At 49.9% G+C, this 24,578-nt stretch overlaps 1 protein-coding gene across 2 annotated transcripts in view; it reads left to right on the top strand.

Moving 5' to 3' along the window:
• The first annotated feature begins 1,464 nt into the window (after nt 1–1,464).
• Nucleotides 1,465–24,578, top strand: part of USP20 (ubiquitin specific peptidase 20) — a 30,274-nt gene continuing 7,160 nt past the window's right edge. Inside the window, exons 1-19 of one of the 2 annotated variants that reach the window (XM_063144434.1) lie at nt 1,465–1,542; nt 5,561–5,658; nt 6,550–6,603; nt 6,795–6,857; nt 8,149–8,280; nt 9,157–9,253; nt 9,376–9,445; nt 10,871–10,984; nt 12,339–12,417; nt 13,306–13,741; nt 14,267–14,404; nt 16,859–17,007; nt 19,930–20,105; nt 20,651–20,745; nt 21,371–21,404; nt 21,939–21,984; nt 22,710–22,890; nt 23,646–23,772; nt 24,329–24,498. In XM_063144434.1, coding sequence (XP_063000504.1) covers nt 5,578–5,658; nt 6,550–6,603; nt 6,795–6,857; nt 8,149–8,280; nt 9,157–9,253; nt 9,376–9,445; nt 10,871–10,984; nt 12,339–12,417; nt 13,306–13,741; nt 14,267–14,404; nt 16,859–17,007; nt 19,930–20,105; nt 20,651–20,745; nt 21,371–21,404; nt 21,939–21,984; nt 22,710–22,890; nt 23,646–23,772; nt 24,329–24,498 — 2,242 coding nt within the window. In that variant the 5' untranslated portion in view covers nt 1,465–1,542; nt 5,561–5,577. Of the gene's footprint in view, nt 1,543–5,314; nt 5,659–6,549; nt 6,604–6,794; nt 6,858–8,148; nt 8,281–9,156; nt 9,254–9,375; nt 9,446–10,870; nt 10,985–12,338; nt 12,418–13,305; nt 13,742–14,266; nt 14,405–16,858; nt 17,008–19,929; nt 20,106–20,650; nt 20,746–21,370; nt 21,405–21,938; nt 21,985–22,709; nt 22,891–23,645; nt 23,773–24,328; nt 24,499–24,578 lie in introns of those variants that run through there. The other variant, XM_063144435.1, reaches the window with a different exon arrangement.

Raw genomic sequence — 24,578 nt, 5'->3', positions numbered from 1 at the left:
AACCCAAGGCGGTGTATAGAATCCTCCTCCGCCACATTTAATAAAAATGCAAATGCTTTTTAAATGAATTTAATAACAATGCAATAATTTAAAAACAAATTTCAAATTAATTTAAAAGACATTGTGAGGACATGGAAAGCATATCTGTCTATCTATCTATCCTGAGAGAAATACTTGAGGGGACGCACACAGATCCCCCTTTTCTCTTATGGGGACATGGGGGGCATGCACACACAGATTATATCCAGAAATACTGGGAGGGCACACATCCCATTTTCTCTTGTGGGGATATAGGGGTATCATTCCTGAGAGAAATACTTGTGGGGGGGCCACACAGTCCCCCCTTTTTCTCTTGTGGGGATATAGGGGTGTCATTCCTGAGAGAAATACTTGTTGGGGGCCACACAGTCCCCCCTTTTCTGTTGTGGGGATATAGGGGTATCATTCCTGAGAGAAATACTTGTGGGGGGCCACACAGTCCCCCCTTTTCTCTTGTGGGGATATAGGGGTGTCATTCCTGAGAGAAATACTTGTGGGGGGCCACACAGTCCCCCCTTTTCTGTTGTGGGGATATAGGGGTATCATTCCTGAGAGAAATACTTGTGGGGGGGCCACACAGTCCCCCCTTTTTCTCTTGTGGGGATATAGGGGTGTCATTCCTGAGAGAAATACTTGTGGGGGGGCACACAGTCCCCCCTTTTCTGTTGTGGGGATATAGGGGTGTCATTCCTGAGAGAAATACTTGTTGGGGGCCACACAGTCCCCCCTTTTCTGTTGTGGGGATATAGGGGTATCATTCCTGAGAGAAATACTTGTGGGGGGCCACACAGTCCCCCCTTTTCTCTTGTGGGAATATAGGGGCATCATTCCTGAGAGAAATACTTGTGGGGGGCCACACAGTCCCCCCCTTTTCTCTTGTGGGATATATTTGTGTGTGTGTGTGTGTGATATTTGCCCCCATGTCCCCACAAAAGAAAAGGAGGAAAGGGCATAATTTCTTGAGAGAAATACTTTAAGGGGGCTCACAGACCCCCTTTTTTCTCTTGTGGGGTGATGGGGAGCATATATTTGGTGTGTGTGTGTGTGTGTGTGTGTGTGTGTGTGTGTGGTCACACCATCCCCCTTTTCTCTTGTGGGGCGATGGGAGGCATATGGGGTATGCGTGTGTCTCCCCCAAATATATGCTCTCTCTATACATACATAAATTTGGGGAGCCCATATCTGGGGGGGCACACAGACCCCCCCTTTCCTCTTGTGGGGCACATATTTTTCCTGAGAGAAATTCCTGTGGGGGCCGGGGACACAGACCCCCCCTTATTCCCTTGTGGGGGGGGGGAAAGGGGCACAAATGAGCCCCCCGTCTCCCACCGCCCCCATAAGTACGGCCCACCCCCAGGCCCGCCTCTGCTCCTTCCCCGCCCAGCTGCTGCTGCTGATGCCGCCGCCGCCTCCCGCTGTCAGAGCCGCCCGTTCCTGCCCAGCGGCCGCCGCCGCCGCCTCCTTCTCCTCCTCCTTCTTCTCCCGAGGCGCCGCCGCGAGCAGGTACCAAGCGTCCTGCCTCCCCTGGAAGAGGCCACCCCCGGCCCTCACCTGGGCCCCGGCCCCTTCGCCTCCTTCGCCCCGCAGAGAGGTAGAAGCAGCAAGGGCAGGACGCCTGGGGCCTAGCTGGGGTCCCGAAGCACCGGCCTCGCGTAGGCCTTTACGCCGGGAGAGGGGCGTCCTGGCGGGGGAGAATTGGGGTCTTCTTGGAGCCGGGCAGGTGTCACTGGAGGCTACAAACGGGCTGAATTTTACTCACTTTAATTCAAAGAATTACACTTAAGGGAGTCATTGGAGGGTTTGGGGGTTCAAGGGTATTGAATTGGGGTGTGTGGAGGATAGGTGAGGGGGCTTGAGAAAATTGTATGTGGGGGTGGAGAAGATGAGGGTCATATTCCTCATCTTTGACTTGAGGGAAGGAGAAGGCGAGTTTTTGGAAAGAGGGATGCAGGAAGCCCCCCTCCTCTAATTTGGGGGCATTTGCAAAGGCTGTTGACCCCTAACCTTTGGGGAGGGGGCAGGATCAATGGGGAAGAATTTCCTCCCTATGCCTTCCTTCTCCCCCCCCCCCCATCATTATCACGGGGAAGTCCTTGCAGGAGAGGGGTTCTTTCCAACTCTCCACCCTAGTGCCCTCCAGGTGTTTTGGACTACAACCCCCATCAGCCTCAGCCAGCAGGGCCCATAGCCTGAAATCCTGGGGTTTGTAGTGCAAAACATCTGGAGGGCGCCAGGTTTCCCCCACACCATTAATGTGTGTGTGTGTGTAAAAATGTTGGGGATGCTGCCATATGTGGTGAATTTGGGGGCAGCTTTTGTGGGGGAGCATTTTTAGGCAAACCCATCATCCCCAGCCCTACGGGCCATCACTTTTGAGGTTTGCAGGGACGTTTTCTCCAGGTGTTTCCTCCTTGAGGGACTTCTTGGGATTTGGCTGTCCCTTGCAGCTGAATGAGTTATTTCATCAGCGATGGTTTTGTTTCAAAGTCCCGTTTGCTTAATGTTAGCTAGTCATCGCTTCACGTGCTTGTACCCTCCTTTTTATACAGGGTAGTCTGATATTAAATCAAACCTTTCCCTATCCTCTCTATGTATATTCATATATTTATACCTAGTGTCTGTTTGTGATTGACTGGATGGAACTGGTTTAGCTGAAATGTGAAAGGTGGGATACATTTCTTAAAAAATGCATGTTTCCCAGCATGGATGTTTTAATGCATGTTTTGGCTGACGTGGCAGAAAGAGATCACATAGTGATGGAAGTATTGGTTTGGGATGAATAATGCCCCAAAGGGTTATTTGACAGCTTCCCCATGTGGTGGAGGACCTAATGTTTGTTGAATAGGGCAAAGATGCCAAGATAAATTGGAAAATATGTGCTTTGGGTGGCAATAGAGATTTTGTGACAAAGTAGAAAGCTCAGGAAGGTAAATTCAGTATGAACCGTATTTCTAGGACCTGTGTATGTGTGTTTAAATTATCTTACTTAGACATTAGGTTTTGGACAAGTTGAGAAAACCACAGTTTTATGATGTGTGTGTGCAAGCTTGTGCCAGAATTAGCTGCAAGGTGTATATCCAGTTAAGGAAAAGGAAGCATGAAGAATTAAACACATTTTTATCTATTTGTAAAATCTGTTTATAGTAGATTTTATCTACTATCATTGAAAAAATATGCTGTTGGTAGAATGGAGGCACCCTCCACCCTAGCTCATGAAGATAAACTATTATTCTTTATATTGCTTTATTGATGTGCATGGCACTCTATAGAAAAATGGAAGCAAAGGATAAATGTAGAACCGCTCAGTGATTTTGTGAGCTTGGAATAGTTGCAGACCGTTGGGCTTCCAAGCTTTTCGGTTTGCTAGGAAAAGAGGCGTTGTTCCCGGAGTCTCTGGTTTGATTTGCGTTGGCAGTGTTTAAAATTGTGAGGCCTTTGTCCAAAACACAATCTTGTCTGCTGTTGCAAGGATGGGGTGCAGGCATCTGTGTGAAACGGAGAAAGAGAAATGTAGAGGCTGTGGCAGAAATGGAGACCGCAGTGATGATGCAGCAACTCTAGCTGTTGAGGGAGAAATGATGAGTAATGCTTGATTTCTCCGACTGAGAAGGACAATCAGCTGCTCTGTCTTGCGTGTGCTACTTGGAGGCTTTGTTTCTGCCAGTACTGGAGATAACCATCACGTCCTTTTCATACCTCAACAGATTTTTCCGCCTTTGGTTTATTTAACAAAACCTGAAGGAGTTTGTCTCCTTGCTTGCATAAGCATGGTCTAAGAACGGCAGGCATACCAAATTTCAGAAAGATGACTTGCAGGGTTTCTAAGAGTGCATTCCGCCAGCGTTTCTGAAGTGGGGCAGGAACAGCTGTCTCCTTTTAGCTTGTTTGCCTCCATCTCATATTGGGATGTCCCCTCATCTACCTTTGCTGGTCTGTACCTAGGTGCTAGTGCCAGTTTAGCTTGTCAGTGTATTTCCAGGGCCTAATCTACACCAAGCAGGATGTTGTACTATGAAAGCAGTATATGAAAGGCAGGAGCCACACCAAGGCAGGATATAGCACTGTGAAAGCAGTATGAAAGCGGTCTATGGTCTGTGTCAATGGGCCCCAACAGTTGTCAGTGCACTTCAATACCACTGTAAAGCAGTTGTGTGGCTCCTGCCTTTTATAAACCGATTTCATACCGCAATATCTTGCTTGGTGTAGATTAAGCACTAGTCACAAGAAGTAATAACTCCACTTTATTCTCTACTAGTCAGATCTCATCTGGAGTACTCTGTCCAGTTCTGGGCACTGCCTTTTAAGAAAGATTGGGAATGGGTTCGGAGAAAACAATGGGAAACCAGTCTTCTGAAGACCTGGGAACTTATGTTACTTGCAAGGCATCTTGGTAGAATGTTTTTCCTGAAACGAAGGCTAACAAATAAATCCAAACTGTTGTAGTTTGAAATAAACTGTGGTCAGTTTCAAAACACCCCAGCTTCAAGCTATGAGATCTATAGTTTGCACATACTTCGCGATCAAAGAGAAGTTGCGGTGACTTGTTCGCCTTGAGGCAATCTTGGCTCATCATAGATTGTAAGCCTATGCGGCAGGGTCTTGCTATTTACTGTTTTACTCTGTACAGCACCATGTACATTGATGGTGCTATATAAATAAATAAATAATAATAATAATAATAGGTGATCTAGCAACTGACTGCTCATAAGCCTGTTGTAATTTTCATGACTGGCTGGAGAGAAAGGCGATTGACCGCAAAGTACAATCAGTTCCAGGTTTGCCGGTATGTCGAGCTGCAACATCTCTGTACGTCTCCTGCTTTCTTTCAGCCGTCCAGAACTCTCATATATCTGTTGATCAGCAAGAGCTTGATACCGGATCAGTTTCATTCCTTAATTTGCATAGCAATGTTTAAGGCATGACCTCCCAGCAGGGCTTATTCAAATCTTGCAAACTGGAGAATTTTCCATGTCCATATTTGTTCTGCAGGAAAAAAATATATCTATTTTTTAAAATAATTTTGTTTACATGAGGTAATTGTAATTGAATCTTAACATATTTAAATTCAAAAGAGAGAAGAAGAAAAAAGCCGTGAGGAGATCAGCAGGAGCGTGAATCATGTTCCGGTCACACATACTCAAAAAGAGTGGAATTATCATTAATACAACCTAGTATTTAAACAAGCAGTACAGCTCTAACGACTCATTAGAAGAATCAGTTTCTCTAAAATTGCTGTGAAATTATCCAATTTTAATCCAGATCTTCTGATATTCAAGAACTGTTCATTTGGACAAAACTGACAAGCTGAGCTCAGTTGAGTTGCTTTTAATGCCAGGTATCAGTCCTGGAACTTACCTGTATCCGCGGTGCTGAACCTCTTTCAGTCCGAGGGCTGAATTCCATTTTGGAGAGATTCTTGGGGTCTGCATTCCAGTGGTGGGTGGGAACTGTTGGCCAAACTGGACTCGAAAATGAACTGACTTTCTGCGTTGTCTCTTCATCTCTCTCTTTCTCTACACAGGTGAGCCAAAGTTCAAAATGGGTGACCCAAGAGACCTCTGTCCTCACCTGGATTCAATAGGTGAAGTCACCAAGGATGATCTCCTTCAGAAATCCAAGGTAAGTGAAGGCTGGTTTGCAATAAAAACCAGCCTCTCCTTGAAATGAAAAACTGAAAATAATAATAAAAATAATTGGCCAGGTTTGAGAATTTTCCCTGGGGAGAGGGCATGGCTGCTTAAATCAGTGTGATGTAGGGATGCTTAAGCCAGGATAGCCTTTGGGCTTGTGGATTCTACTTTGTTTTTGACTAGAATACCGAGGTCCACTAATCAGAAGAGTTAATACTCCCATTTTGCAGATGAGGCTAAGACTGCACATTTATTTATTTATTACATTTCTGTCCCACCCAATGGGCGTTGCCGTTTTCCATTTGTAACCCTCCTGTGTTTTCCCACCGTTTCTTCCATCTTTGTTTTCTTGCTACAGAAAATATGCTTAAGAAGGAAAGATGGATGACACCTTTTGATTGGTTCGGGTAGGAGCTCTCTCTCTCTGGAAGCGCCCTGACAAATAGGGATGTAGGAAGTTTGCCTTGTACAGAGAGCGACCCTTGGTCCATCTGGAACAGTATTGTTGACACTGGCTGGCAGCCATGTCTCTGCAGGGTTTCAGCCAGGATTCTTTCCTGGCCCCACCTGGAGGTGACAGGGATTGTACCTACATCACTGAATGATGCCCCCTCGCCAGTAATTGATTTGCACAAGGCCAGCCAAGACGGCACTTTTATTTTTGAGTTTCAAATTGACTTACTGGGAACTGGAAAACATTTGCCAGTCTACTGCAAATCACCCGGAGATCTGCCAGTAGATCCTAAACTGCCTTCTGCTCAGCCATGCCCTGTGCATCTAAAGTTCATCCCTAAAAGGAGAAGTCCTATGTTGGAATAATTGTCTCTCTCTGAGGACTGTAAGCCACTGATCATTATTTTTTCCTTCTTTCTGAATGTAGGGAACGTGCCAGTCCTGTGGAGCGGGGGGACCCAACCTTTGGGCCTGTCTTCAGGTAAAGACATTGCGTGGAAATATATCCTCCTGTATGTAAGAACTGTGTCCATGGCGAAGTTTTGAACTTCCCAACTTTGGGGGCATAAAACCGCCATATTTTGGGTTCAACATATGTGCGGGTGCATGCACATTCCGAAAGGTTTCTTTTGCAACATCTACAAACCACATTTCTGCTCTTTTGTTGCCTAGGTTGGCTGCCCTTATGTTGGTTGCGGGGAATCCTTTTCTGACCACAGCACCCTTCATGCACAGGTGAGGGAACTTTGCCATCAGGGAGTGAGCGACCGCTGAGTTTAATTCCCCACACCGAACATTGAGCATTGAACACTTCTCTGTCCTAACCATATTTGCCTTGAAAATGCATGAGACAATTAGCCTGCAGTTACTCATTTGAAAGACTGCCTTTTTAGAGAATCATAGAATAGTAGAGTTGGAAGGGGCTTCTAAGGGCATCGAGTCCAACCCCCTGCTCAATGCAGGAATCCACCTTCAAGCATCCCTGACAGATGGTTGTCCAGCTGCCTCTTGAAGGCCTCTAGTGTGGGAGAGCCCACCACCTCCCTAGGCCATTGGTTCCATTGTCGTACTGCTCTAACCCTCAGGACGTTTTTCCTGCTGTCCAGCTGGAATCTGGTTTCCTGTAACTTGAGCCCATTATTCCGTGACCCTAACCTTAAGATCATAGAATCATAGAATAGTAGAATTGGAAGGGGCCTATAAGGCCATAGAGTCCAACCCACTGCTCAATGCAGGAATCCACCCTAAAGCATCCCCGACAGATGGTTGTCCAGACAGGGCCGGTGCCAGACTATTTTGTGCCCTAGGCAAGGCGAGCTCCTTGTGCGCACCCCCCCCCAAAATTGCCAACTTTGATTCAGCTGTTCAAGAAGAGTTTCTGAACTACTATATTTTGCTTTTATTACCCTATTTCTTCGATTCTAAGACACACTTTTTCCCCCATATAAATATCTCTAAAAATGGGGTACGTCTTAGAATCGCGGGTATTTCTTAGGTTTTTTTTTCTGTTGGTGGTACTGAAATTACTGTGCGCCTTACAATCGATGGCGTCTTACAATCGAAGAAATACGGTATGTTTTTCCTTAAAACAAGTAATTTGTATGAGGCAGTACTGCGCCTCTCAGGTCTTTGCCGTAGGCAGCTGCCTAGTTGGCCTAATGGTAGCGCCGGCCCTGTGTCCAGATCTTCTTCAGTGGGCACTATTCCAGCTGCTCGTACTAAATGAAGTGAGGCATGTAACTTCTAGGAACGGGGCATTTTTGCTGGTGGTAACCCAGTTATTGAACAGCCTTCCTAGAGAGGTTCATCTTGCGCCATACCTGTGGTCTTTTCAGTGCCAGGCAAAGACCTTCCCGTTCATCCAGGCCTTTAATAATATCATTTTATTTAGTTACCGCATCTTTATTCCACTTGTATCCTAAAGTGGCTTGTGTCAATTAAAACAGAGCGAGGGAAAAAGAAAGGGACCATGAATCAGAAAGAGTGATTGCTTTCTTAGTGTCCTTTTTGTTCATAAATGCACTAGGCCAAAAAGCACAATCTCACCGTGAACCTGACAACGTTCCGGGTGTGGTGTTACGCCTGCGAGAAGGAGGTGTTCTTGGACCAGCGGCTGGCCTCCCACCCATCAGCCCCATCCGCAAAATTCACGGAACAGGTGGTTGCCTTGCGATGCGGCCGGGTTTGTCGAAAGAGATCTTGGGGTTGTGGTGGGCGGCGGCTCGATGAAAATTGCCGACCCAGTGTGCAGCTGCTGTAAAAGAAAGAAAGAAAGAAAGGGCAAACTCAATGTTAGGCATAATTAGGAAAGGAACTGAGAATAAAACTGCCAAGATCATCCTTATACAAATCTGTAGTGCGACCACATTTGGAATACTGTGTACAGTTCTGGTCACTGCACCGAAAAAAGGATATTATAGAGTTGGAAAAGGTGCAGAAAAGGGAAGCCAGAATGATCCAGGGGCTGGAGCAGCTCCCTTATGAGGGAAGGTGACAACAGCTGGGATTGTTCAGCTTGGAAAAAGGCAGGTGAGGGGAGGCATGGTAGAAGTGTACGAAGTTATGTATGATGTGGATAGGGAGACTTTTTCTCCCTCTCTCATAATACTAGAACCTGGGATCACCCCGTGAACCTGATGAGAGATTCAGGACAGATCAAAGGAGAGATTTCTTCCCATAGCGCAGAGTTAAAGGCCGCCAATTTAAATGGCTTTGAAAGAAAGGGGGTTGGATAAATTCCTGGAGGAGAAGGCTATGAATGGCTATTAGTCTGGATGGCTATATGCTGCCTCCAGTAGCAAAGGCAGTAAGCCTATGTACACTAGTTGCTGGGGAACATGGGCAGTAGGGTGCTGTTGCACTCATGTCCCACTTATGGCTTTCCTGTGGGCAGTTGATTGGCCACTGTGTGAACTGAATGCTTGACTAGATGGACGCTTGGGGTGATCCAGCATCAGGGCTCTTCTTACGTTCTTACCTTGTTGCGAAGCAGGCTTGTGCCTTTGATGCTAACTCCAACGCCCTTTACTTCCAGGATTCTCCTCCGCCCGTCCATCCTCTCAAAGCTGTACCGATTGCAGTGGCTGATGAAGGGGAGTCGGAATCAGAAGACGACGATCTGAAACCAAGAGGTAAATCTGCTCATACTCCGGGGTATGAAACTACCTTTCCCTTTGGATGCAGAACCGTAGAAATGGGGATAGTGACCAGCAAAGCTGCCCTCTCTCCTATTTCTTCTTCCCTCCTTCCCTAGGCCTTACGGGAATGAAAAACCTTGGGAACTCTTGTTACATGAACGCTGCACTTCAGGCCCTTTCTAACTGGTATGTTGTAGAGCCATTGTGGAGGAGGAGGAGGAGGAGGAGGAACGTTTAGTGGCATCAGTGTCCATGTCGTTGGTTTATTATTTATTTATTTACAATATTTCTGTACCGCTCAATATCTAAAAAAGATTCCAGAGCGGTGAACATGGGTATAAACAGTAAAAAGAAAGAAGGTTAAAAATGCAAATTAAAATGGTTCAATTTAAAAACAGAGGAGCCAGGAAAGCTTCTTGAAACTGAGTTGTTTTCAGGAGGTGCCGGAAGCAGCACAGTGTTGGCATCTTCCTGACCTCCAGGGGGAGGGAGTTCCACAGAGAAGGGGCCACCCTGCTCAAGGCTTTTCTTCTGGTGGATTCCAGTCGGGCCACAGGTCCACGTGGAACCACCAGGACCACGCCCTCTGACAGCCTCCGTGATTGGGCAGGCTGGTAAGGGAGAAGGCGCTCTCTCTGGTATCTTGGACCCAAGTTTTTTAGGGCTTTGTACACTAGTACCAAACCTTAAACCTATCCCAGTAGCCAATAGGCAGCCAGTGCAATTCCCTCAGCTAAGGAGTTGCCTGCCGAAAGGAGGCAGCAGCTCCTGACAACAGCCGAGCCGCTGTTTACAAAGCACAAGAGGGCCGCTCCTTGCTTACAACCTAAAATTTGACATAGGAAGAGAAGGGGACACCGGAAGCTGCCTTCTGGTTTTGGGCAGGAGTCCGTCCTAGTCCTTCCTGGAGATGGCCGCCGGGAATCTAACCTGGGACCTTCCGGCTGCAAAGTAGGGGCTCGGCCATGGAGCCACAGCCCCTCTCTTAAGGGAAGTGAAGGCAACGATAAAGAGGCAGGAATGGGAAAAGGGGAAACCATTCCAGTGGACAAACTTGGAAGCCTGGGGCAGGAGTCCCCAATCTTTTGGGGTCAGGCACATTTGACATTTTGAGGGAGTGTCACGGGTCCTCTCACAAAATGGCTGCCGTGGTGTGTGTGTGTGTGTGTGTGTGTGACCCATTCATAAAATGGCTGCCATGGTGGGCAAGTCCGTCACAAAACATTCATTTCCCAGGAGGCAAACTGTTGAGGCTGAAAGAAAAGGCTGGCGTGGGGGAGCCTGAGCTTCCAAAGCGCAAAGCCATTCTTTTGAACTCCGTGAAAGATGGCACTGGTGAGCAGAGCTTCTCTGCAGCATGCTGGCCTCCTTGTTAAAAAAAAATTAGTTTTAATTTGAAAAAACACAGGCACACCTTAAATAAAATAAAAATTGGGAAGGGCAGGTAGCCCGATGAGTACTGAGACAAGCGGTTTTTTGACAGCATGATTTCTTCATGCTCCTTTTTTCTGAAAGGCATTTGTGGTTCCCCCGCCCCCCTTTTTTATTTTCTGCGTCCAAATACAGTTGCTGGAAACGTTCTCACTGCCCTTCTCTTGATCTGCGTTTCAGCCCCCCGCTCACGCAGTTCTTTCTCGAATGTGGCGGACTTGTGCGCACGGACAAGAAACCGGCGCTCTGCAAAAGTTACCAGAAACTGATTTCTGAGGTGTGGCATAAGAAACGGTGAGTTAGATCTAGGACAGCTGCGTGCCTGTTTCCAGAACTGTTCTATGATAGAAGGCAAATTCCTTCCCCCGTTGTTGATGGGTGAACAATGGAATCCGTTACCTAGGGAGGTTGTGGGCTCTCCCACACTAGAGGCCTTCAAGAGGCAGCTGGACAGCCATCCGTCAGGGATGCTTTAGGGTGGATTCCTGCATTGAGCAGGGGGTTGGACTCGATGGCCTTGTAGGCCCCTTCCAACTCTGCTATTCTATTATTCTACTCTGCCTGGAATTTCTCCTTCCCCATGATGCTTGAAGTGAGGGAGAATTTATTTTATTTATTTTATTTTATTTATTTCATTTCTATACCACCTAATAGCCGAAGCTCTCTGGGCGGTTCACAAAAATTAAAACCATGAAGAGCATAATAAAACAACCAACAATTTAAAACCACAAATACAAAATACAATATAAAAAGCACGACCAGGATAAAACCACACAGCAAAAATTGATATAGGTTAAAATATGAAATTAAAACAGCAGAGTTTAAATTTAAGTTAAATTAGGTGTTAAAATACTGAGAAAATTAAAAGGTCTTCAGCTGGCGATGAAAGGAAAACAATGTAGGCGCCAAGCGAACCTCTCTGGGGAGCTCGTTCCACAGCCGGGGTGCCACAGCAGAGAAGGCCCTGCTCCTAGTAGCCACCTGCCTCACTTCCTTTGGCAGGGGCTCACGGAGAAGGACCCCTGTGGATGATCTTAAGGTCTGGGCAGGCACATATGGGAGGAGGCGTTCCTTCAAATAACCTGGCCCCAAGCTGTTTAGGGCTTTGAATGTTAATACCAGCATTTTGAATCGGGCCTGGACCTGGACTGGCAGCCAATGAAGTTGTAGAAGGACTGGCGTAATATGATCTCGTCGGCCAGTCCCTGTTAGTAGGTGGGCTGCCCTGTTTTGTACCAGTTGAAGTTTCCGGACCGTTTTCAAAGGCAGCCCCACGTATAACGCATTGCAGTAATCCCAACGAGAGGTTATCAGAGCATGGATAACTGTAGCTAGGCTATCTCCGTCCAGATAAGGGCGTAGTTGGTAAATCAGCCTGAGCTGATAAAAGGTGCTCTTTGCCACTGCGTTCACCTGTGCCTCAAGTGACAGTTCTGGATCCAAGAGCATCCCCAAACTACGAGAAGGTATTGGGGCTGTGTTAACGTGCATGTAATGTGTTGTCACATATTTAACATGCTCAGGAACAGACCTCTTAAGGTTGCTCGGCTCTGCCTTTTCCAGCCGTCTTCTGAAGTCTTTGTCTTTTGAACATCTTAAACTAGCTTTTACTTTTTGACTTCCATTTCTCTCTCCCACCCACCCCCAGCCCGAGCTACGTGGTCCCAAGCAGCCTGTCCCATGGAATCAAGTTGGTGAATCCTATGTTCCGAGGCTATGCACAACAGGTGAGCCAGCCCATGAGGAACCCTCTCCTTCGCCAGGATGTTGCTGAGAGCCAGTGTGGCGTAGTGGCTAAAGTGTTGGATTTGGGAACCGGGAGATCCGGGTTCTAGTCCCCACTCAGCCATGGAAACCCACTGGGTGACTTTGGGCCAGTCACAGACTCTCAGTCCAACCTACCTCACAGGGTTGTTGTTGTGAGGATAAAATGGAGAGGAGGAGGATTATTTATTTATTTATTTATTTATTTATTTATTGCATTTCCATACCACCCAGTAGCCGGAGCTCTCTGGGCGGTTCACAGAAATTAAGACCATTCAAAGTATAAAACAACAGTATAAAACCATAATATAAAATACAATATGAAAGCTCAACCAGATAAAAACAGCAGCAATGCAAAATTACAAATTTAAAACAACAGTTAAAATTTATTTATAGACTGTTAAAATGTTGGGAGAATAAAAAGGTCTTCACCTAGCGTCTAAAAGCATATAATGTAGGTGCCAAGCGGACCTCCTTAGGGAGCTCATTCCACAGCCGGGGTGCCACAGCAGAGAAAGCCCTCCTCCTGGTAGCCACCTGCCTCACTTCCTTTGGCAGGGGCTCGCGGAGAAGGACCCCTGAGGATTACCTTAGGGTCAGGGCAGGTACATACGCTACTTCCTTCCAGTCTCATTTCAGCGCCTCTCCCTCTATATGCCTGCCTGAGATCTGGGATCTCTTGGAGGAGTCGTCCTCTGCATTCCACCAAAGCGAGACATAACTTATGGTGGGACATGGGACAGGGCTTTCTCTGTTGTGGCACCCTGGCTGTGGAATACCCTCCCCTTGGGAACTCCTCTCCCCTCAAGAATCGCTCATGTCAGCATGTCCCCCGTCTTCCCCCACCCCAGGACACGCAAGAGTTCCTGCGCTGCCTGATGGACCAACTCCACGAAGAGCTGAAGGAGCCCGTCGCCACCGAGATGCGGGACTCCGATTCGAGCGACACGGACGACAAGCGGGAGGGCGACCGCAGCCCCTCAGAGGACGAGTTCCTCTCCTGTGACTCCAGCAGCGACCGGGGTGAAGGAGACGGGCAGAGCAAAGCCGGCAGCTCCCTGGCGGAGGCTGAGCTCCTGATTCAGGACGAGGCCGGCCGAGGGATCTCCGAAAAGGAGAGGCTGAAGGACCGGAAGTTCTCCTGCAGCCACCGGCGCAGCAACTCCGAGCAAGCGGACGAAGATGCCGACGTTGACACCTCGGTGATGGCCGTGGGCGGCAGGGCGTCCCCGGAAGTGCCTGCTTGTCCTGCTCCGCCTCGTCCAGCCAGCCCCTCTAGGACCCCAGGTACCCCTGCTGGATCAGAACAATCCGGTCCAAACCCCAGCAGCCCGTATCTCCCCCACAGCCTTCTGTTGACTTCTGTGTCGGGTTGAATGTTTCTGATGAAATCCATAAATAAGGGGGTTTCCAGCATGGTGGTCCCTGGGCACCAACGTGCCAGCAGACATTTCCCTTGGTGGCTGCCAGGCTTCCCGACCCTCCAGCTGGGAATGATGGGAGCTGCAGTCCAACACATCCGGGAGGGGAGTGCCAGGTTGGGGAAGTCCGACCTGGTCCCCCTCCATTTAAGGCCATCCAAGAGCGCCAGAGATGCCCCGTAACCAGAACCGAAATCCAAACGTATTTCGCCCGAAGCCCCTATTATTTCACCTTTCCCAAGCTGGCTCCGGGCAGCTTGCGGCGGATCCCGAAAGGCCGAAAGCGGTGTCAGGAATGGGAGCAGGGACGTGGCGGCGGCCAGAGAGAAGCGCTGGCCAGGCTGCTTCACCGGCGATCTTCTCCCTTCTCCTCCTCTCTCTCCCTGCACAGAGCCGGACAACGATGCCTACAGCCGCTGCTCGTCTCGGCCCTGCAGTCCTGTTCACCACGATGTGCACTCCAAGCTCTCGAGTAGCCCTCCGCGCTCAAGCCCGGTGAAGTTGGGACCCTCGTACGTGCTGAAAAGAGGTAGGGGGCTAGGAAGCCTCCGTTGTGGCTGCGGGAGCGGACTCTGATTTGTGTCTAAAAGTGACAAGAGGGACCTGGAAGCTCCCAGTACATTTCTTAACCTTTGCAGAGAGGAGAAGCTGGTCTCTACCGGGCTCAGATCTCCCAGTTGCAGAATGGCAGGTCTATGCAGGGTGGTTGTGAAGTTCAAAACAAGATCATGGATCCCAGCGGGTGCGGTCTCTCTGGCCCTGTGACCAAATCCAGCTTGCCTGGGGTCTCAATCCGGTCCTCTGGCATCGCCCAGATGATCCCAGCCCCTTTCCCTCTGACAGCCGATGGCTTAAGCTAAAACATGCTATAGTTTAGGCTGTGGGCTCCTTGACTTTCAGCCCTGCCCCATTTTTGCCTTCGCCCCGCCCCGAGAGCTTCTAAACTGTGTCATCCCAGAGTGCAGGATGTGGAATCATGGCCTCGAGTTACAGGAAGCCAGATTCTGGCTGGACATCAGGAAAAACGTCCTGACTGTTAGAGCAGTATGACAATGGAACCAGTGACCTAGGGAGGTGAAGGGCTCTCTCACACTAAAGGCATTCAAGAGGCAGCTGGACAACCACCTGTCAGGGATGTTTTAGGGTGGATTCCTGCATTGAGCAGGGGGTTGGACTCGATAGCCTTGTAGGCCCCTTCCAACTCTGCTATTCTATGATTCTAGTTATGCTATGAATAAGCAAATAAAAGCAAAGCCCATTATGATTCCTGCAGCTACCGATGGCGCTGATTGTAGGTTGCTTCAGCTGGACACGTTAGGTTGTTTGGGGGTTAAACAACCCACAGTTAACCTAACAACTAATCGCGGCAAATCGTAGGTTAATTAATTCACAATTCGCTGCCACTATAAATGAACCAGGACTATGATTCTGTGGTGTGTTGTATTTTGTAAATATCGTAAGCAGCTTTGAGGAATCTAGTTGAAAAGGGGGATATATTTCTACTCGATAAGTAAAATAAAAAGCCGTGTTCAGCTGAAGGGGACTGACTTCCAAGGAAGTGTGTATAGGATTGTAAGCAGAATGAGCCTGAGGGTTGAAAGGTTTCACTCCTTGTGTGCACGCACACACCCTGCCCAGCATGTGCCAACTCCATCGGCCTGGGCGGTCCCCCTGAATCACCATCTGTCCCGGCTTGGACTGGCTTAAATCGTGAAACTGGTTATGTGAAATGATGCTCAGACTGAAACCTGCTGCTTTAAAAATAAAAATTCCATACCAGAAGACTCAGCAGCATCAGAAGCAGCTATAGGTTTTTAAGCACTAAATGCAGAGTGGAATAAATGTGTCTTCAAGCTTAAATCGTGAAACTGGGTCACGGCAAACGACGTTCAGGCTGTGAAACCTGCTACTTCTTAACATTTTCTGTGCCAGAGACACAGCAGTATCAGAAACAGTTCATGGTCTTGTAAGTGCCCAAATGTGGACTGGAATAAACGTGTCTTGAGGGTTTTATTTAAAAGCCAGAAGTGATGAAGCCGTATGTATCTCCTTGGGGAGGGAGTTTCAAAGGCGCGGGGCCACCATGGAGAAAGCCGTATCCCTAGTACTCACCAGGGTGACAGTTCTTGGGCCAGACACCAGGGCCTCCGGACACTGATCTTAAGTCTTGGGCAGACTTACAGAGGCCTGTGAAAGGGATGCCCTTTCTGGCCTTTATACGCGTTTCCTCTTCAGTTGCCACCATGTGCGCGGAGTTCCTGGGGCGGCCTTCTGCCCAGAAAAACGGATGGGGGCAGCATTTCGGAAGCTTCAGCTGGTACAAAACAGGGCAGCCCGTTTACTAACAGGAACTGGCCGGCGAGATCACATCACGCCAGTCATTTTACAACTTCATTGGCTGCCAGTCCAGGTCCGGGCCCGATTCAAAGTGCTGGTATTGACATTCAAAGCCCTAAACGGTTTGGGGCCAGGTTATTTGAAGGAACGCCTCCTCCCGTATGTACCTGCCCGGACCTTAAGATCATCCACAGGGGTCCTTCTCCGTGAGCCCCTGCCGAAGGAAGTGAGGCAGGTGGCTACTAGGAGGAGGGCCTTCTCTGCTGTGGCACCCCGGCTGTGGAACGAGCTCCCCAGAGAGGTCTGCCTGGTGCCTACACTGTAGTCTTTTCGTCGCCAACTGAAGACCTTTCTATTCTCTCAGTATTTTAACACTTAATTTTAACTTAAATTTAAATTTTACTGTCCTAACTCTGTATTTTAATCTTATATCAATTTTGCTGCGTGGTTTTATCCTGGTTGTGCTTTTTATACTGTATTTTGTATTTGTGCTTTTAACCTGTTGGTTGTTTTATTATGGTTTTAATTTTTGTGAACCGCCCAGAGAGCTTCGGCTATTGGGGGGCGGGGGGGGGTATAAAAATGTAATAAACAAAATAAATAAATTCATTCATTTGTTTGTTTCTTTTCAAATCTCCCTCCTCAGCTCAGATGTTGGCTTCTGGCAAGAGGAAGAAGGAGGTCCGTTACCGCAGCGTCATCTCCGACATCTTCGACGGCTCCATCCTGAGCCTCGTGCAGTGCCTCACCTGTGACCGAGTGCGTTTTCTTACTGCCGCTGATCCAGTGAAAATGGCAAGAGGCTAATGCTTTCCGAAACCCTCTCCTCCGGGGAGGTGGCCTTCGCTTTGAACCCAGGACGCTGCCTTTTATACCCAGTCAGACTGCTTAATCCAGGAGCGTTGAACCTCAGGCCCGGGGGATGGGGGGCAAATTTTGCCCACCTGGAGTCTGAATCCGGACTCCAGATGGCCCCTCCCCTGGCCCCTCCCCCTTTCCTCCAGCCACCTTTTCCAGCTTTGAGCCGTTTTTTTCCTCCGTTCTAAAGACTCAAAATGTCTCTCCTAAGGCTTAGTTAGTAAGAGCTTTACGCTAAAACAGGCTGTTCCTTTTGGCTCCTCCCCTCTTGGCTTTGGTCCTGCCCACCACCGGGAGGCGGCCCCCGAGAGCCTCTCCGAAAGCGGTTCCCCACCGCTGATTGAGACCGCTGCTTGCTCTCAGGCGTGTCACTGTTCTCCGAGGTCTCTTGCTCCCTGAGACGCTGGAGAGCCGAGCGGGGCTCTTCCGCTTTCAAGGTCTGTGCTCTTACTCCTGACCCTGCCTTCCCCAACCGTGCGCCCTCCAGATGTGTCGGACTGCAACAGCCAGCATCCCCCAACCAGCATTGTAGGGCGCCAGATTGGAGGGAGGTTGCACTGAGCCGTGATTCATTCCCTCGTAACATGTTAAAGATTATAAGCGGAGCTGCGTTTGGGGACAGATGCACAGGCTCAGAGAAGTGGGGCATTAGGGTTGTAGGACAACCGCTTGAAATGCTTTTCTGCATCTCCCTCCAGCTCAGTGTTTTCCCCCGAAGTCTGGCAGTTCAGACACACTTTTATTTTTCTGAATTTGCGGTGGTATTCATCCAGCCCCAAAGGTGGCCTTCTCTCCCTCCTGCACGTCCAGGAGTCCTACATTCTGTGTTTGTAGGTGAGTCACTTTTCTGGCTTGCTTCTTGTGCTTAAAAGCCAAAGCGGTGACTCAAGACAGGTAAAACGCTTCTGAAAGCAGTTGGCTCTGCTCTATCTCTTCCCTGGAGGTGATTTAGAGCCCAATTAGATGTGAGTTGATTTGTATTCAACCTGCACGCGTCTGAAAATGCAAAGAGGAACTCTGTCCTGCGTGTGTGAATGTGTGATAATTATTTGGATCACAGCGGTTAGGGAAGGGCGTCTAACCTTTTCCTGTCCTGCTGCAGGTCTGGCAAAAATCGCAGCTGCTGTTTTCAGGCACCCCCGACCTTTTTGGTTCGTTAGGCACAATTGGAATTTTGATGATGGAGTGCTGTGGGTGCTCTCACAAAATGGCAGCCAGAGCAGGGGCTTACCCACTCACAAAATGGCTGCCGTGGTGGGCATCTCTGGTCCCAAAACACTCCTTTCCCAGAAGGTAGACTGTTGAGGCTAAATGAAAAGTCACTTGCCCTGGAATCGAAGTAAAACGCAGAGAAGGCTTGAGGGGAGACATGATAGCACTCTTCAAGGACTTGAAAGGTTGTCACACAGAGGAGGGCTGGGATGTGTTCTCGATCATCCCAGCATACAGGACACAGTCTAATGGGCTCAAGTGACAGGAATAGAAAGAGGGGGAAACCACCAAAACACTGGTACTGAAGAGAGAGTAAAGCACTGGTGTTCGATGAAGTAAATGAACGGTTTTAATTGTTTTCTTTCAAAAATAATCAACGATTAAAACAATAGTAAAGATTGTGTATTGGGAGCTCAACGTTTCAGACCTGAAGCGGTCCTTCCTCAGGAGCTGCGTGTGGAGATTGGCTCACCTGGAGTCTGAATCCGGTGATAGAAATCCATCTATTTTCAAGTAAAAGGCAAGATAAAGGCTCTTAAAGTCTTCTCTGTTGCGCTGTAGTGTCGATGCCTTTGTTATCTGTATAAAGTCGTAAACGTTGAGCTCCCAATACACGATTTTTACTATTGTTTTAATCATTGGATTATTTTTGAAAGAAAACAATTAAAACCATTCATTTATTTCATTGAACACCAGAGTTTTATTCTCTCTTCAGTTCAAGTGACAAAAAGCCAGCTTCCAGCTGGGCAGCAGGAAAAACACCCTGATGGTTAGAGTGGTATGACAATGAAACTAACGACCTATGGAGTTCGTGAGCTCTCCCGCACTAGAGGCCTTCAAGAGGCAGCTGGACAGCCATCTGTTAGGGATGCTTTATGGTGGGTTCCTGTATTCAGCAAGGGGTTGGACTGGATGGCCTTAGAGGCCCCTCCCAACTCTGCTATGATTCTGTGATTGTGGGGACTGAGCTCCTGAGAGAACCGCTCTGTGAGAGCACTCTGGGCACACTCTCAAAACCCCAACCCCAAGAAAGATGGCCCCGGAGGGCATCCCTTTGCGTTGTAGCATGCCAGCCTCCCAGTTGAAAAATAATTGAACACATCTTAAGGAAGAGAATAAAAATTGGGTGGGGCAGGAAGCCAGGTGTGCCACAGGAGTGCAGGTGGTCATGTTGTTGCCCATGTTAGCATCTGCTCACCAAGGTCATATCATTCCTGTGCCTTTGGCACCCCTCCGTGGGGTTACTCCTGCAGCATTAGTCCCTCACAGCACCATCCTCCCCAGTTTACTTGGGTCCCACATGAAGCCTTGGGTGGAATGCATATTGTAGCTCCTCGGTTTCCAGGAGGCAGTGGGGAGGAGCTGGGCGGAGTGGGGATTCCTACCTCGTGCCCTAGGACTCCTCACACCTTTGCAGCCCAGGAAGGGCCCGTTTTCGGCTGGTGCCCCTACTGCTAGTGTAACACGTCAAGGCTCCCCTCCATCTTTCTCGTGGGCCGCGGCATTTTGACATCCTCGTGGGGCCCGTGATCACGCAAGAAGGATGTGCACGTGTGCCGCCTATGTTGCTGCTGCCTCTGGGGGTGGAAAAAACCCCTTCTCGGCTCTGAGACTGTCTCCCCTTTGCCTCCTGCGGCCACCTTCCAGGTATCCACCACCGTGGAGACGTTCCAGGACCTCTCGCTCCCCATCCCCGGGAAGGAAGACCTGGCCAAGCTGCATTCCGCCATTTACCAAAACGTGCCGGCCAAGACGGGGGCGTGCGGCGACAACTACGCCGCTTCGCAGGGCTGGATCGCCTTTATCATGGAGTACATCCGGAGGTGCGTGGCCGGCCTCTGCCGTGACCTTTCCAGCTTTGGGCGTTGTGGTGGGAGGCCCTGTTCAGAGAGAATGCTAAAGCTGGTTTTTGGATCGGGGGGGGGGGGAGTGCTCTCTTAACGCCAGCGTTTCTTGGGGTGCTTTTCTCTTCCCTTACATATCTCATAATTCCAGGGATGGGCAGCTTTGAGGCTTCTGTGGTCTACTTTGGTTTTTACTAGAACCCCAAAGTCCAAGGAGCAGAGCCAGGTGCATAATAGTGGCTTGGGGTGGAGCCAGATGCAAAATGGTGGCTCGGGAGTGGAGCTAATTACCGACTACTTCCCAGGCCAGCGTTCCCCACTGCTGCACCACACTGGCTCTGAAAGGCAGCCTTTCGTATGAAGCATATTAGCGATTCAGTCTGGATGCTATCACTGTTGCCGATGGATCTCGAGGAGCAGGGCCTTCGGGGACCGGGAGGAGGGTGTGTGTGTGTTTGCATGTTGAGGCCCAGAATAACACACCCATCCCGAATAACGCACCTTTTGCTTCCTTATTCCTCCAGGTTTGTGGTCTCCTGCATTCCCAGCTGGTTTTGGGGTCCTGTGGTCACCCTGGAGGACTGTCTCGCTGCCTTCTTTGCAGCCGATGAATTGAAAGGTGGGTCTACGCGGTAGGAAAGACTCCCTTGTGCGTGCTGAACCGGTGGGGCGGGAGGGCGGCGGAGGCCAGAGGGTGACAGAAAGGATGCGAGAGGCTCCCCTTGGATGAACGCCTTCAGCATCTCCTCCTCCTCCTCGCCTGTGCCTGCTCTGCAGAGTGGGGGCGGGGAACGTTTCCATCCCAAGGGCCAAATTCTATTTCAGAGAAGCTCTCGGGGGCTGCATTCCGGTGTGGGGTGGGCAAAAGACCAGCCTGCTCTTAGCTGAAAGTTACTGTCAGTAACTAACTGCCTTAGGAGAAAGTGTTTCAACCTTTTAGAACAGGGAAAAAACGGCTAAACCTGAGAAACAGCCAAACAATCAGTGTTCGGGAGGAAAAGGGGGCGGGGGTGTCTGGAGATCCCCAGCAGGCCAGATTAGCCCCCAAAGTGGGCCGGATTTGGCTTGCAGTTCTGCACTCCTGGAATAGACCAGACTGTGCTGGATGGACCAGAAACCTGACCCGGTATGAAGCAGCTTCATATACAGTATATGCAGATGGTCTTCTCGGCTAAACTGCAGTGCCTTCCCTTCTGCTGGGCTGGCTGGAGACTCCCCTCATTCCTCCCCTTCTCTTTCTACAGGTGACAACATGTACAGCTGCGAACGATGTAAAAAGTAAGTCCCTGGCCTGGGCCTTCCTTCCCGAGCTCCATTTGGCAAATATCTCTCCCCTCTCCGCTCAGGGCTCTTCTTGGTGGGGGAGACTGTGGTTTTAGCACTACAAGCCCCCCTGCCTGCAGCCTTCCTGGCCATGGGCCATTCCTTGTGGAGCCCACTGTGGATGCTCTAAATCTGAGGCAGGCCACCTGGGGCCCTCCAGATGTTTTGGACTACAAGTCTGTCTAGCGTGACCAACAGTCAGGGTTATCCGAAACGTCTGGAGGACACCAGGTTGCTTGCCGGTGCTCTGAATTCTGAAGGCAGCCTGAAAAAACTGGAGGGGAAACCAGAGGGCAGTGCAAAGGGATGGCAACTTCGCCAGAACAGAGACTGATACGACCAGCTGTTGTTTCGTGGGTCCCTGGGATGTGTGAGCTGAAAAGGGAGATGTCATGATCAGCCTCAGGGCAGGGTTAAAAACAAGGTTTGGCGATTTCCCCATTTGCGTGGGGTGACCGGTCCTCTTTCTCTTCTCTCTCTCTCCTCCAGGCTGCGGAACGGAGTCAAATACTGCAAAGTCCTCCGGCTCCCTGAGGTAAGCAGAGGAAGGTTTGACTCCCCTTTTTGCTGAGACGTTGCAGCTAAATTTCCACGGTAGTTGATCCTGAGGCAGTCCCTTCTCCATCTGTTTGAGAAACAAGTTGGCTGTGCTTTAAAAAGAAAAAGGGGAGTGCGGGAGTTAGAGAGAGATTCTAGACTTACTTCTCTTACATCCAGAATAGAACACATAAGCCAAGGGAGCCGCGGAATCTAAAATCCACTCACTTCCGCAATACCGTTATTAGTCCCAAACAAAATCCTACAAAATTGTGCGAGGTTTTCACTTCTCCAGAACACTTCATCAGGCTAGGCGGTACAAAACTCAAGGCGTGGGGGAAGAAAGTCCCAAAATGGGACTAGATGTGTTGGCCATGAGGTCTCCAGGTTCGATAGACCCCGTCTCAAAATGGAGATTGTAGACTGAACGAATTAGTCAAGCGTTAGAGGGGTTGCAGGCTTTAGATTTCTCCTAGCGATGCGTTTTGGAAGAGAGGAGCAGCAATGGTTGACCTCCGTTTCTGGAAACACAAAGGCCGGATGTAGATCTGCGTTGATTTGTTTTTTAAACTGGAGAGACTAAAACGGTCTTCCAAGCACACACAGGCCCGGTTGAGAGAGAATGCCTTTCAGAAGTGCCCACCGAATCCTGCCGGGGTTTGCTCTGAACGTGCCCCCGCCGGCAGCCACCTCCTAAAGCTCCGACTCCTTCTCCTCTCCTAGATCTTGTGCATCCACTTGAAGCGCTTCCGGCATGAGGTCATGTACTCCTTCAAAATCAACAGCCACGTCTCCTTTCCCCTGGAAGGGCTGGACCTCCGGCCGTTCCTGGCCAAGGAGAGCGTCTCCCAGATCACTACCTACGACCTCTTGTCTGTGATCTGCCACCACGGCACTGCAGGCAGTAAGTCCGCCGCCTGTTTTGGCCTGACCCTGAGGGGGGGAGCGCGTTGGCGAGAGCAGGGGCGTCAGGAATAGAGGCCCACGGCCACATCAACGATCTGCGGGGTCGCCTTCCTCACCGTGACTGGCTGGATGCCACGAGCTGATTTGCAGGCTAAAAATATGAAGGTCGTTGCAGCCACGAGCCGGCCTGTTTTTCATGCATCATCAACTGGATGTCTACTTTGGGTTTGGAATATCTGGCCCAGGAGCTAAATCAACCCCTTTCCCATCTGACCGCTGGGGGTTTCTCAGCTTTTCTGCTGTTCTCCCCTATTCTAAAAGGGTTAAATTCCTCCGCTGAAGCCAAGTTGCCAGCAACGAGAACTTCAACTTACGATGCGCTGGCATTTCTGGTGTTTTGCGGCCTTTGTCCACACCCACCACGGAAATGCGGCCCCCGAGAGGTTCTCCAAGGTTGAATTTGGCCCTCGGGTTCCTCACCCCTGGTCTATATTATAGTGGGGCTTTGATGATGCTTACGGCTGTGATTGGCTGAACAGCCCTTATGTCAAAGAGAGGCAGGGCTGGCAGAAGAGCCCGGGGAAGGAGGTACTGAAGCAGCAGTTGGAGCTGGACGCCGGAGTCGAAGTCCACAGCCTCCATGACTCTCTGAGAGTTCCTGGACAGGGCCCCTCTTCTATCACACATCTCCCCTGCTCCCGGCGCCAGGAATTCAACCCGGCCTAAGTGTGTGAATCTTCTCTTTCTTAAAAGGTGGGCATTATATCGCTTACTGCCAGAATGTGATCAACGGCCAGTGGTACGAATTCGATGACCAGTACGTCACAGAGGTGCACGAGACGGTCGTGCAGAACGCAGAGGCCTATGTCTTGTTCTACAGGTGAGGGTGGCTCCGAGGGCAACCAGCTCACGAGAATGCAGGTCGTCTCCAGCTGAGCAGTTGGCTTTGGGGGGACGCGCAGGAGGGAGCCCTGCCCCTCAACCCTGGAGCCAACTGTGGGGCAATTGGGAAAAGACAGCGTAGAAGGCTCAAGAGGGTCTCTTTCCTGTCTCCAGTGTTCCCTCACTCTGGGTCACTGTGCCCTCAGCAAACTCTCCTCTTTTCAGGGTGGAGGCGAGGAGAGGGGAGCCTCCTTTTCCTCTCCACCCTGAAGATGACCTTGCCCGTGAAGCGGGTGTGCCGTGTGAATGCCCAGTTCTTCTTCTAAAAGAATGTGCCTGAACAGGGGTTTCGCCTTCTGATGCCCACTTCGCAGTGATTTGCGGAGGGGTGGGCGGCAGAGTGCTGCCCAGGTCTGAACGCTGAACTACTTTGGGCCAGGCTCCGCCGTTCTTCAGATAACGAATGAGGAAGGGGCCGGGGGTGCCTGTGGAAGTGGCGGTTGCGGTTCCCCCGTAACGTCTCCCTCTCCCTCCTTCCCCAAATCTGCCCCCAGGAAGAGCAGCGAGGAGGCCATGCGGGAGCGGCAGAAAGTGGTGTCCTTGGCCACCATGAAGGAGCCCGGCCTGCTGCAGTTCTACATCTCCCGGGAATGGCTCAACAAGTTCAACACCTTCGCGGAGCCCGGGCCCATCACCAACCACACCTTTCTCTGCGCCCACGGAGGTGAGGGGATGCGCTGGCTGCCCCCGGTCCGCCACTGAGCCCCTGTGCGGAGAGGTGGGGAGCTTTTGCCCCGGGGTGAG

Source organism: Elgaria multicarinata, chromosome 19 (genome assembly GCF_023053635.1).
Source record: "Elgaria multicarinata webbii isolate HBS135686 ecotype San Diego chromosome 19, rElgMul1.1.pri, whole genome shotgun sequence".
In the NCBI taxonomy this organism is placed as follows: domain Eukaryota; kingdom Metazoa; phylum Chordata; class Lepidosauria; order Squamata; family Anguidae; genus Elgaria; species Elgaria multicarinata.
The sequence above is the reverse complement of the archived record's forward strand: the minus strand, read 5'-3'. Positions and strand labels throughout refer to the sequence as shown.